This window comes from Miniopterus natalensis, chromosome 20, assembly GCF_054644295.1.
Source record: "Miniopterus natalensis isolate mMinNat1 chromosome 20, mMinNat1.hap1, whole genome shotgun sequence".
Lineage (NCBI taxonomy): Eukaryota > Metazoa > Chordata > Mammalia > Chiroptera > Miniopteridae > Miniopterus > Miniopterus natalensis.
Window position 1 is genome coordinate 25,621,765 of NC_142100.1, and position 13,897 is coordinate 25,635,661.

Genomic DNA, 13,897 nt, shown 5'->3' on the forward strand with positions numbered 1-13,897 from the left:
TATGAAGATAAGAGTGCTTTCCTATACCTGCACTTGGAGCATCAGCATGGTTTAAAGCAGAAGTATGGACGCTTACTTTCTGAACGAGTCAATTGAGCAATTTCATTTCCTGGACTTTAAGAACCTTGGGATAGAAGCAATGGATATATGTGGTCCATGTTACCTGTCTCTGTATTTTTTATGTGCCGATAGTATTTCAACATAAAAATGAAACTTTAAAATGCACTAGACCACAGTCATCCGAAATGGGCTTCCATTAAATTTTCATGTAAAAAAGTACACCAACCATTAGCTACATTTTCTCCACTAATTAATTTTTGGTTTTTGATCGGTATTTTGTTTTTTTTGTTTGTTTGTTTTTTTAAATATATCTTTATTGATTTCAGAGAGAGGAAAGGAGAGGGAGAGAGAGATACAGAAACATCAATGATGAGTCATTGATCGGCTGCAGCCCGCAACCCGGGCATGTGCTCTGACCGGGAATCGAACCCTGATCGCCTGGATCCTAGGTCGATGCTCAACCACTGAGCCACGCCCGGCCGGGCTTGATCGGTATTTTGGACCCGAGTGAGATTTGAGAAAAATTTCCTGTAAGTAGTTTATCATCTTCAATGAAGGTTATTTAGCGATTTCTGCCATTTGTCTGTCCTCTCCTCCCTATTTAACTCTCACAGCCCCTCCTTCTTTGCTGACAGAGCAGCTTCTCCTGCAAGTAGCTCAGAACCTTCGGCATCAGTACCAGCACCTCAACTAGCAGCATGAGTACTGGGAAGGAGCATTTGCTCCTCAGATAAGCCTTAAAACGAAGACGACATTTGACAAGCCTAGACAGCTATGGGAAATGTAGCCGGTGAATGTTTCATAGAATTTCCTATACCTCAACCAAAAGCATCCCCATCCAGTATTTTCCCTAAAGTAGGAACTAGACTGTGCTCTCCTTGTGGCACAGAAAACACTCCAATGGGACATAAGAGGCACTACAAAGGGCTCTGGGCTCTAGACCCCAATTCTGCTGTGAACGTTACTCATAGTGGCATGTTCATTTATGACAGTCAAGTAGATCAGAGCTCACATTCTGTTTTATATACGACCTCACAGACGAGGCAATGATGGTGCTGGGGAAGGAGATAATCTTATAAGTTTCTATCTAATTCGTTCATTTACCTTAGCACCATTAATCTGGGGAGTTCTCTATTTTAAAAGGAGATTCTAGACCTCTAGAATCTTGAGGTCTAGAAGCTTGAACAGGTCACAGAACAGCACGGAGGTAAAGGAATACACTGTCCAGGTTATAGGAAACCAAAACAAACTCACATAATCAAGCCATTATTTTCTCAAATCCTATCAGATGAAACCATACTCAAGATAATCAGAAGACACTATACTCAACGGGGGAATTTGCTAGCACCAAGCAATCTGTTTTAACTAAATCAGGAATTTGGGAGATGAGTTAACCTCAACTTAAAAAAAACAAAAACGATGCAAAGTAAGAGTCACAACTGGAAAAAAAAAAAGATGGAGGGTGCCGGCACAAACCTTGTCACTTTCAGCATTCCTTTCCACCTCCAAGCTTTCAATCTGTTTCTCAGCTGCCTCGAGCTGCTGTCTAAGTTTCTCGAGTTCCAATTTACCTTCGGAACTGGTTTTCTGAAGGGCATCCAGATCCAAGAGCTTTTCCTCAGCTGCCTTGAGTTGTGCTGTAAAATTATCAATAACTTTGGTTTGTTCACTGCATTTGGCTTGCAGTGCCTCCAGCTCCTTTACCTTTATCTCAGCTTCCTGCAGTTTGCTTAAGGTGTCTTCCATCTCCACGAGGTGCTGGTCTTCTGCCTTGTCCAGTTTTGACTTGAGGGCCTCCAGACTGTTCTCTTTCTCTTTAATGACCTCCATCAGCTTAGCCCTGACAGCTTCTACCTCTTGAGCGTGAGCGGACCGTTCGGAGTCTTGTTGATTCTGCAGGTTTTCTATTTCGTGCTGGTGATCTAGTCTCAGTTTCTCTATTTGTGTCTTTAGCTCGGCAAACTCTGCCACCTCTGCCCCGACCCCCTTGCTAAAGGAGGCCTTCAGCCCCTCCATGGCCTGCTGGTGGGACGCGATGGCCGCCTCCAGCTTGGACCTCCACAGCGCTGTCATGTCTGAGTTCTCCTTGTTGGCGTGGCCAAGCTGGTTCCGCAGGGACTCATTCTCCTTGGAAAGCTTCCCCGTGGCAGCCTGAAGGGCCTTCACCTCCTTCTGATGAGTTTCCTCCTGGGCTCCAAAACGCTCCTTCAGAGAGCTGATCTCTCTCTGGTGGTCAGTACGGGTGGCTTCTAACTTCTCTTGCAAAGAGCTTATCTCTTGCAAAAGGGAGAGCGACACATCGACATCCCCGGCAGGTTTACTGGACTCGAGCCTTCTTCGTAGCTCGGTTACCTCCTGTGCCCTCAACGCTAGGTCTTTCTCTAGCTCCATTATACGAGACTTTTCTGACACTGTAGCCACCTATTAACAGCAGTCCAAAGAAAAAGAGATCATTTAAACAACAGATCACCGACAATTTTAACTTTGAAGATCTTAAATAACTACCCCATCTCAAGGCAGCCTACATGTTAATCTGTCTCTAACTTTGATCTTGACTTAAGCCCAGTTCTGGTAGCTCCAATTCAAAACTATAATATTTGGCAAACTTCTGACACTTTGAGATGCTAAAGGAATTTAATACTTACAGTTTAACTCCAAAAATATTTTTTTCCTCTGAAGAGGCTTAAATTGGGGAAGTACCCACCGACTGATAAGTTAACAGAAACAGTAAATTTCAAAGTTCTCAAATACAGCTGCGGGCTGGCAGAAAGAATCCTCTGATTCTTCCTGTTTTTCCCTAGCCAGCTCCCCTCTGTATAAGTGCTCATCAACCTGACGGAGGTGATTTTAAAGGACGCTGCTGTCCAGTATAGGAGCCCTGAGCCACGTATGGCTACTGAGCACTTGAAGTGGGCTCATCTGAAGTGATGTGGCTCTCAGTGTAAAATATACATTAGATTCTGAAGACTTGGAGAAAAAAGAACGTAAAATATCTTAATGATTTTTATATTGACTACATGATGAAATATTTTATATATATTCATTTAAATAAAATATGTTATTAATTTCACCTTAATTTCCTTTTTATCTTTTAAAAACATATGTTAATGGGAGTACCAGAAAATTTTCAATTATATATATATGTGGCTCAAATTATACTTCTATTGAATAGCACAGATATGAAAGGTGTAAAATTACCTAACCAATGTTTCAACAAATATCACATCAACTGTAGAATAAATGCCTCAACTGGGTGATGAACTAATTTACTGACCTATTTATAAAAATGACAAAGAATGATGACTTACCTGCAATAATATGTAAGAATCCTATATAGTACCCCTTTTTGTACTTTTAATTAACTCTGTCAGCATTCTGAGGTACATACCTTGTTCCCCTAACCCAGTGGTTCTCAGACTCTAGAGTACACGTAAGTCACCTGGACGTATGTCTACAGTGCAGGTGCCCTGTCACTCTCATGTGTTTTGATTCTATTTTAGCTCTGGGATAGGACCCAAGAACCTGATTCTCTTAAACAAACACCCCAGGACTAAGAAAAACACTTTCATTACCTGTGCCCTTTCTTTCTTAGGAAATTATTTCCCTCTGCCACCTCTGAGGCAGTCAGATTAGTACACAACGTATGTGGGAAATGGTAGCCTTGGGAATAAAAATTACTTGACTAACCTGGGAAATAGAAGGGAACGTGAATGAATTAAACACACCAGTGAGTCCCAAACTTCAAGGACCCAAACTCCTCCAGATAAAGACTCCTCCCCTCACTGCCTTTCCTGGGACAGAAAGCAATGGCTGTGCCGCCTCTATTTCCTCTGTCCGCCTGCAGGCTGTGATATCGATAAAGACTAAAATGTCCACAAAAAGGTAGCAAGAGAAGTACTTGGGTATCCAAAACTGCACAATCAAGTCATTAAATATTTCAGAACTGTTCGTCTATAATCGTCGTGTTTCAGGGCTATAGCCGCTTCAGGTTAAAGATGCTAATTCATCAACATACTGGGATGTGAGGTGGGGTAGTTCAAAAGTTTATCACAAAGTAACATTACACAAAACATTAATAAACCTCACTGCTACAAGGTCTATGACATAAACCCAGTAGGGCAATAGTTCTTAATTAGGCAGAACAAACAGTCAAACTAAGGAAATGCCAAGTAAAAAAATAAGCAAAAGAAATAGTGTGATACTTCATGTAGCATTTTCACAGCTATTTTTTTATTTCCCAAAGTCTGCCCTCAGGTGAAACTATCTATGTGCCTGCCTCTCCTGTTAGAGGCCAGAAAAGTTAGGTGTCATTTCTTATTCTTGCTGAGATCTCTACGGCACCGGCCACACTGTTTATAAGCTGGGCTCACTGGCTTAGAGGAATTCTAGAGTGCTTCCTAAAAGGCATGTAGGTGATATGAAACATATATGGGTCACTGGTCGGTTTCACGCTTGACAAACCAAGAGTGAGGATCAACAGAAGACACGACTTGTTACAGAAAAATGACAGCTTGAGCCCTGGTCGGGTAGCTCAGTTGGTTAGCGCATCTTCCCGATATGCCAAGGTTGCGGCGGGTTCGATCTCCGGCCAGGGCATGTACAAGAATCAGCCAATGAATGCATAAGTAAGCAGAACAACAAAAATTGATGTTTCTCTCTCTCCCTTCCTTCCTCTCTCTCTAAAATCAATTAAGAAATTTTTTTTTTATTTAGGAAAAAAAGAAAAATGACAGCTTGAATCTGAAATACATGAATATTCATGCTGTGAACGGATGTCTTCTTATCCACAGCCAAAAACCAACAACAAAAGCATCCAAGTTGCTTGATGACAAAGCAATCTGGGAGAGGAGTTTGGAAGTAAAAAAACATCCTTACTTCAACAGCCAGTCTCACTACAGGGGCTCAGTCCTATCATCCGTCCCTTCTGTTTCCCAGGTCAAGTCTTTGGCTCTCGAGCAACGAAGAAACAGCACCAAACTACCAGGATATTTTTCTCACCCAGTACACAGGAGATAGCTTTAGTTTGGAGGCTGACTGAACATTTTCTTTCTTCTTAAAAAATAAAAACATGATTTAGAGAAGAAAAATCATTCAGTTATCTAGATTTTTAGATCCGTTGATGATTTCTTAACAAGAGAAATTTCTAAAAATACAAATAATTCATAAGAAAAAATCAGGATATCAATATTTGATCAGAGATAGAGTAATTTTTGAAATTTTAAAGTTAAGGATCTTGGCAATTTAGCCACTGACAATCAAATTCATGATTTAAAAGGTGTATTATTTACATAAATATATGTTTTCTTCTGTGTAAACGACTCATTATTTCTTAAATGTTTCAGCACAAAACTATTTCCATAACAGACACATTTATCTGTGTGGTTAAGGGCACAGACTCCGGGGCCAAATGGCCTAAATATAAATCTTGGCTCCATCTTACTATTAGCTGTGCGACCTTAGGCAAATTAGTTAACCTCTCTGTGCCTCAGTGTCCTCATCTGTAAAATGGAGACAATACTACCAGCTCCCTCCTGGGGTTGTGGTGAGACTATATTAATACTTGTAAAGGACTCGGAACAGAGTCTGGCATGAAGTAGCACTGCGTAGGTGCTTTAATAAATACATAAGCAAAAATAGGAGAGATGTAATGGCTCTGAGGGGGAGGGAGTGGTAAGAAGCCATTCTGTTCCCAACATACTTTTCCTTCCTGACAGCTGAGATTTTAACTTCCTAGGGGACAGAAAGGAGGGAAGTGCGAAGAGAGAACAGGTATCAAGAAAAAAGGAAGGTAACTAGGGTGAAAGTCCTCAACTCTCATTTAAAAGAATCAATGTTTCCATGCGCTTCCTCCAAGAGGCCAGGAAAGAAGGCAGGAAAAGAGAGCTAAAGTAAAAAAAATAAAAATAAAAAGTCATCTAGGAAACCCAGGAACTAGGAATGTGAGAGTAAGAGGACAATTGACTGCTTGTGGCAAGCTGGAGAAATGAGTTTCAAGGTATTAATACAAAGAACCTCAAGTGAGGCCGTGGATGTCCACGCCAGGGATATGGCTGTAGAGTTTCCGATCTTGATTTTGGCTGAGTTAAGCAAAGGAATGGGTCTTTGATGAAAGATCTGATACAAGACTCCTGGGCGTACCCATCCGTGTAAGCTCATGAACAGCATCAGGACCAAACTGAGGTGGAACCACTGGGTCAAGGCTAGGCCAGCTGCACGGCGAGTCACCGAGGTGTTCACCACGCACATACACGGCTCTGCTTCATTAAATAGTGAAAACCATTACCCTAGTGTCTTCTAACTCCCTCTGCAGTTTGTCAGCTTTGGTCTTTTCAAAGAGCAGGCTCTGTTCAAGCTCCTTAATGCGGGCATGCTCCAGTTTGGTCTGCGTCTGTTAGTAAAAAGGAAGAGGAAAGAACACAGTGCCACCGTGACGTGCCAGCACAGAGGAGAGCGCGGCATGCGGGCGGGGCACCAGCACCTTCCGCCAAGGGGTGAACGGGGCGGTGATGGAGGCGGGAGAGGAGGGGAGTGAGATGCGGCGGCCGCGGGACGATGGATGCTACGGCACGAGGATGAGATGGCGGGGCGCGAGCTAGTCTACCGAGAAGGAAAAGGGGGACCACGTGAGGCAAGATGAGGGGTCAGGTGCATGCAGCCAAATATGAGTTACATTGATAAGTGAAGTTTATCAGCACAAATTAGAATAGTTAATATTCCTCTAAGCTATCATCCTCCCTCCTCCCCACAACAGCTTTTACATTAATGTGTACGGAACTGACTTGGTCACTTTAACCCTCAAAATGAACGCCATGACCTAAATACGGGAAAGGCGATGTCGCAAGCCTCGTAAGGTTCAGAAAATCCCTAGAGCGGATCCTTGCACTTTGGCATACATTTGATGTGAACAGGGGTCAAGAATGACTCCCAACAAAGGGAACCTAGAAACGAGAACTCAGGAAATCACAACAGTGGCCTTTGCTGAGATTCTTAGCAACGTTCTCACATCTGACAGGCAAGAGCCATCGAAGCTCTAATTTCTTTCCAACAGTGGCTTTTCTAAAGGCTGTCACCAGGGGGGAAAAAAAAGGAAATCAGATTTATAAAAACAAAATTCAATAATAGTTATGCTCTGGTAGCCTCCATCCCTAAGGCCCAGAGCAGGAGAAAAGTTTGGCCAGAACTGGACTTTTTATCTTGATCCCTAGATGTAGTTCTTATCAGCTCAGAGGTAAGAAATGGTGACACAAAAGCATGAGTTTGAACTCCATGCAAGAAAAGCTGGTAAGATCCTACCACGTTTTAAAACCTCTGAGCTTCCCCATCCTCAATCACTCAAATGTAACCTGATGGAGAAGCCAGATGTGACCTCTTTCTACCAGAGTCTTCATCAAATAATCTCAATGTCAGTCTGAATGTATCTCTTTCCGCTTACCTCTCCTACCTGACAGGTTCAGCATAATCAACTATAAAACCTACTGGGAGAGCTGCTCCCAGCAGCTTCTACTTACTTATTGTAACTTAAATATTTTGTGGTTCTAACTGGTTAGATCTACCAGTCTGGACCATTATGGGCAATGAGAAAATAACAAACTCTACATAAAGTAACAAAAAGTAGTGCGGAGCTTAAGCAGAGGGGGGACTGTTTTACATTATAAACATCTCACTCCAGGGATACCCTGCAGAGGCCAGTGCACTCAAAAGCTCCCTTTGCTTGTACACCAGGTATAAATCCTCATGGAACGTTTAAACGGTGAACATAAAATGTAAAAAACAAAACAAAAAACAAACCTTTATCTATTTTAGCTCTTATACTGAACAGAAATAATCCCACTGGAAACCTGATTGTCTGGATAGTCCCCTTCGTCTGTATGTGCCTTGGATAGAAGTTGTTCAGTTCACCTGCTTTTATGAGAAAAGACTCTAATCCAGACAGACCTACGTAACTGTGGTCACAGCCTCAAGCACTAAAACCCAGAAAGCAAAGGGCGACAAAACCTTTCCCCTCCTCTGGACATAGAGTTCAGTGTCCTGTGGGTGAAAGGTCACTACTTCAAGATAAAAAGCCCATATCCACTGCATGTGCTCTCTCCCCTTCCCAGCCCTTCCAGGTGACCGCAGCAAGATCTCCCTGCTGGCAGGGATACACACAGATGACCTGAGACTCAACAACGGTCTTGGACCAGCCATCAGGACGGGCACTAGTGACCCACTTCCATGCCATGGTATGCTGTAAAAATGTTACACTCAACAGGACAACCCTCCTTTTAAAATGATTCCTTTCTCAGAATAAGACACGCATCCTAGAGGGCAGTTCTGGGACAGGGGCTGGGAGGGAAGCAGAGGCTCTGCGAGAAGCGCACAGAGAGCGGGAGGGAGACCCCATGCAGACTGACACCAGAGGCAGCGGGAGCCTGTGTGGGAAGGAGAGAGGAGACCCAGATCACTGAAGTAGCTTCACAGAAAGGAAACCTTCAGAACGGAGGCTGGTTTAAAAGTTTAGTCTTGAGTTGTCTATTTTGGCTGCCAGAAGGCAGTGGGAAGTAACATTCTTTATTTTAATTTTGTTCTCTCGTGGTGGTAAATCAAAGTAAAAAGTTTTTAAGTTTCTTTCAGCTGGTACCACAGCCGGCAAGGGGCACCAAGAAGGTGGGCTTTCGAGGTCACTTTGGTAAGATTTGAACTGGGTGTTTGATCTTAAGCAGGAGGGAGGAAAAGAAAAACACCTACATGCCTAGTAGCACTGCTACCCAAAAAACCTCACTTTGAAAATAATAAATTTAAAACACTCAGTCACTTCACTGAAGATTGCCAACCTCTAATTTCAAAAACTAAGGAAAATAACACAGCAACAAATGCCAAGTTTGAATTTTTAGTCAGCTGCAAGAACAAGCACTGGCCAGCAGGGGGCACTCACACCAAAGACAGTCAGTCTGGGATTCACAATTCCCTTTAACTCTCCTGAGAATAAAATTAGACAACGTGGGAAAATTTCCCCCAGAATTTCTATAACTCCTTCATGCAATACGTTTTATGCTTCAGTCGGCTAGCATCTCTTTTGGAATAATTCTATTAAAATTAGACGACACTATGAATTAAGTGCAAGCCAGGCCCCCAGACAAAATTATTTTGACAAAATTCTTTATAAAGTGAACATATGCCTATGCATAAAACAAATGGGTTTACAGAGCTTAGTTATTACACACAATTTCTTTGGGATACAAATGTAACTGCTTTAAAAGCCACATGCACAGAAATATTAAGGCCAGTGTCTCAAGGTCAGATTATGCAGTTAGTACTTGAGTATATCAATAAGCATTTTAATCTGTAATCAATCTGTGTTAACAAGGGAATATCCACACAGTTAAGTGCCCTCTTACATTCTCAGGATCTTCAGATATCTGGCTCTTTTGCTATCAGTAAAAAAATAAAAAATTAAACAACAACAAAAGAGAGATTCAACTAAAAATTTCAATGTTAGGGGCAAAATAAATTTGATTAATTTCAAGTCAGTTTACCAAACAGACTATAGACTAACCTAGTGCTGATGTAAATATTTTAATCTGTCCCTCTCCCAAACACCCTAGGCTATATTTCAAATGAATTAGATGATGGTATGAAACTTCTAATGAGACTGTGGGGTGTTTTTAAATGGATGAGAGTAACACAAAAGTAATCTAAAGAAACATAATTGTACAATACATAAAATGAGTGAAGAATTACTATTACTAATAATCCATTAAATCCTGGGCCTTTTAAAACTGAAACTCAGAAAATGTTTTCCTTTTTGTTAACTATAAAGATACATTTATTTCCAAAGAAATCAGAATTCCTATTTGGTAGGGCCCTTGAGATTTAAGCACAGTGTGGGCAGTCAACAGACTAAAATTTTAATGGTGGCATAAATGTATATTCTGAGAGCTGCACAAAAAAGTGCAATTTTTACTAAAATATTACAGATTAAAGTACCAAAAATCTGCAGAATTTGAAAAATTCAATAATTTACACTTGTCATATATCTGGCAGCAGTTTGAAAAGCATCAAAACCATTGAATTCTGGTGCCTAATTAAAAAATGAATAGGAATAATGTTAGGAGAGGGGAAACTTGATGGTAAAGGAAAATTAATTTAAAATATACTGTGGAAGAAAAAGAAACTGCTCTTGTTTTTTCTGGTAATTACTTTTGTTAAAAAAAAACAACAACTAGAACATATTTATTCCTTTTATAGGGTTATAAACGATTTGTCCTGCTCAACTGAGAAGCAAGGCTGAGATAAAGCAAAAGCTCTGTTTTGGACTGTGAGGATGAAGCGAAAACACTCCTTCCAAGGAATGCCACTGCTGGTCATCGGAGAGACATAGTCTCACTCAGGACACACTGCCAGGTTTATGACTTGATTAATTCCAATTCAAGGCTCTGAATTTCAAAGCACAAGGAAAGAGTACTGAAAATTTTACTGAGTCGCAGGAGATGGGATGGCACAGTCACAGGCTCAGGGAGGGGCTCCATCGCCTCCTCACGGCCACACCCACAGCCCAGCTGGCCACGTGAGCCCAATGACTTCGTCCACATTACTGAACACTGGGACCCATACACGCTCTAGACAGCTGGAGGGGTTTTACCTCAAGGTCGCCTTTAGTAATTGATTCTTCCTCCACCCGGAACTGGAGGTCCTCAACCTTCCTGTGGAGCAAGATGGAAACAAAGCACTTAAGAAAGTAAATGAGGAACACGGCTGTCTTACCAAAAATATGTGTGTGCGGGTGTGTGTGTCTACAATCAACACCCTGGTGAATTTAGCATGGAAAGAAATGCCTCAGAGGCACAGAAAACAAACACATCTTTAGGCCTCTGGTCTATGCATCTCCAGGCTCTACTATACTCGGGAAGCTCCAGAGTTTCATCCAGGTACGCATTCCAGAAGGCGGAGGTAAGAGCTGAGAAAAATCAACTGGTTCCCTCGGTCACAACCACCAGAGCAGATCTAATCAAGACGAGGCCTGCCAGATGGGAAAAGGTATGATGCGCTCAAGCTACTGCAGAGCTGGGAGGACGGTCCTCCGGCCAGCAGCCTGCAGAGCAAGGGCAGCTGTGCTGTCCCCTCACCATACAGTGTCTGTGACCATCCTAAGCGCAGCTACATTAGGTCACTAGTGAATTAAGTCGCTGCTTTCAGAAACAACAGAAGGTGGCATTAAGTGCAACGGCAGACAGGCATCCCATAACCATGGTTTCCTTGACATTTTTTAGAGATATTGTTTGCTAACGGCCTCAAAACCGTTTTATAAGAGCCAGCCTTGCTTTCTCTGTCTCTCAGTTTAGCACCCGGTTTTGTCCTGACCTGCATAATTCCCTAATTGCTTCAGAGAGAGGCCCTAATAAGGTACTGAGTTTCTCGAGGAGAGGGACCTTGTAGCACCCACCAGACAGAATATGATTTCATCAGTTACTGGAAGGAGTTCCATAAAGGGAACTCGGCCCAGAATACCCTGCCCAGGACGGCACCGGGGGAAGCCGGGTTTGAGTGAACTCCAGACACGGACCAAGGTTGTCCTCTAGAAGATGCATGGCACAAAGTAGGTGCTTGACAAATATCTGCTCAGTTAATCAGACCATGTCTGGATGATTCCATCCAACTCAAAAGAAGCTGAATCAAATCAAACCCTCCTCTCACAGGATGAAGACTACTTCCACTGAGCAGGGCCATTCCCTTGGTTCTACGGGTCGACACCAACACAGCTGCTAACGGGAAGGTCGTTTAAAAGGAGAAGGCCACGTGTGCCCCGGGAACACTAGGATCACCTTTTCTCCTCCTCGAGTTGGTTGAGAAGCTCCACCTTCTCCCTGTCAGCGGCTTCCACCATGGCTCGCAGCTGGTCCATCTTGGCCTCCAGCTCCAGGACATGCTGGGGAGGCAAGGATGTTGGTGAGTGGCCTCTCTCTTACCCAGACAGGCCCAGGGATGCCTCCAAAGAGCTATGGCTAAGAGGGCTGGCGTTACTCTAAAACCTTCCCACGTCAGAATGCGTTCTATGATCTTTAATAGGTTATTCTCGGCAGCATTCCCAGAAGGCGATGATGGAAGCCACACCCCTACGGCAACAGAGGGCAACGTTAAAACTGCCCCACCTATGGAAGCGGAAACTCATACAAAGGATCATCTACAGGCCAGAAGTTGCAGTCACAGGTAAAGTCCTAGGAAACCAGCTCACCTAACAGGCCAAAAGACCTGGACATAAAGACCAAAGGCTAAGGAGGACTCAGGAACAACAAAACTCCGTCTCGATGATGCAAACTGGACCCCCGGTCACAGCTTTCAAACAAGCTCGGCAGAGACATTTCTAGTGCTCCTAAGAGGAGCTCCCCGGCTCCAAGCACCAGGGACGGAGGGAGCTCGGCCTCCTCCCTCAATTTAGAACCCGTCACCATCTCTGCAACGAGATCAGCTCAGAACCCATCACCATCGCCACAGCAAGGCCAGCGCCAGACTTCACCTGGTCGTGTCCGTCCCGGGCCAGGGCTAGCTCCTGCTCTATCTCCCCCACGTGGCTCGTGGCCTTGGCCACCTCCGCCCTCTCTAGATCCCGTTCGGCCAGCAGCTGCTCAATGTGCTGCTGCTTCTCCTTCAGGGCCTCCTGGAGGGCAGTGGTGCCGGAGATCTTCCTGGCGTAACGGGAGGAGGTTTCAGTCAACTGCAAAGGAAAGTTAAAGAAGTGAAGGGTGATGGCTACGAGGGGCGCGGGCGGGAGTGGTGCATGCGTGGTGGGCGTGTCCTCGGCAAAGCAAAAGCACCCCCAGGTTCAGACTTGCCAGTTACTGGGAAAGGCTTGTCATCAGGAGACAAGGCAGTGTGTGCCTCCTGTCTGTAAACTCACAAAGAGCACATCAAGCAGAGGCTGTGGACCAGCCAGGAAGGTGTTTAGAAGAACGCGTGGCTCAAATCAAAGGACCCTGAGCTCAGCTGACAGGGCTCTGCAGGGATCTGGAAAAATTCCACAGGCCCCACCTGGCGCCTTTCTCTCCACTCCATTCCTTTACAGCCGTCATTGACAGCTCCACTGACCACCCTCTCTCCTTGTTGTGACATTTTGGACAATCTTTTGATCTTTAGACTTGAGGTTGAGACTTTTTTCAACATAAGCCCCTAAATTAAGTAACCAATAGGTCCCCCGTGGCGTCATGAGCCTTCCGTGAACTATTAAATAGTTGGACTTTTGTCAGGACTTTCTTCGTCGTCGTTTCAGAGTGAAAGGCAGAGGCAACCTTGCCCAGCAATCCAACCCCAAGGAGCTGAATCCCTGAGCCTGAGAGATTTATAAAGACCAGGTTAAGAAAAACCTGTATTTGCCTGCAAGTGTGGGGGAGGGGGGGGAGCGTGTGTGCATGGGTCTGGGCAAGGACAGGACAGAGAGAAAAGAACATGAGAGAGAAAGGAGGGGAGAGACATTTATGGATAGAGAGAAGCAGGGAGAGGAGAATGGGGGGAAGGGAGAGGAGAATGGGGGAGGGAGAGGAGAATGGGGGGGAGGGAGAGGAGAATGGGGGAGGGAGAGGAGAATGGGGGGGAGGGAGAGGAGAATGGGGGAGGGAGAGGAGAATGGGGGGGAGGGAGAGGAGAATGGGGGAGGGAGAGGAGAATGGAGAGAATGGCAGGTGGGTGAAGGATGGGCTAGGAGCAGGTCTCAGCTGTCATGTTTCACATACCCCATCTTCCAACCTGAGGCTAAAGTCATGTGGAAACACACAGAAAAGAACCTCTTACTACATGCTAAGAGGTAACTGGGCAAGTCGAGTTCTATTCATCCAAGCGAGGCTTCAGAGGCTGGTGGTCTAGGAAA

General features: G+C 44.1%; 1 protein-coding gene across 3 annotated transcripts in view; it reads right to left on the reverse strand.

Moving 5' to 3' along the window:
* Window positions 1–13,897, reverse strand: part of CLIP1 (CAP-Gly domain containing linker protein 1) — a 53,060-nt gene that overhangs the window by 26,253 nt on the left and 12,910 nt on the right. For 2 of the 3 annotated variants that reach the window (XM_016219032.2, XM_016219033.2), the window contains exons 6-9: window positions 12,554–12,751; window positions 11,862–11,965; window positions 10,682–10,742; window positions 1,537–2,481 (exon numbers count right to left, since the gene is read on the reverse strand). In XM_016219032.2, the coding sequence (XP_016074518.2) occupies window positions 1,537–2,481; window positions 10,682–10,742; window positions 11,862–11,965; window positions 12,554–12,751 (1,308 nt within the window). Of the gene's footprint in view, window positions 1–1,536; window positions 2,482–6,343; window positions 6,449–9,437; window positions 9,471–10,681; window positions 10,743–11,861; window positions 11,966–12,553; window positions 12,752–13,897 lie in introns of all 3 variants that reach the window. The other variant, XM_016219030.2, reaches the window with a different exon arrangement.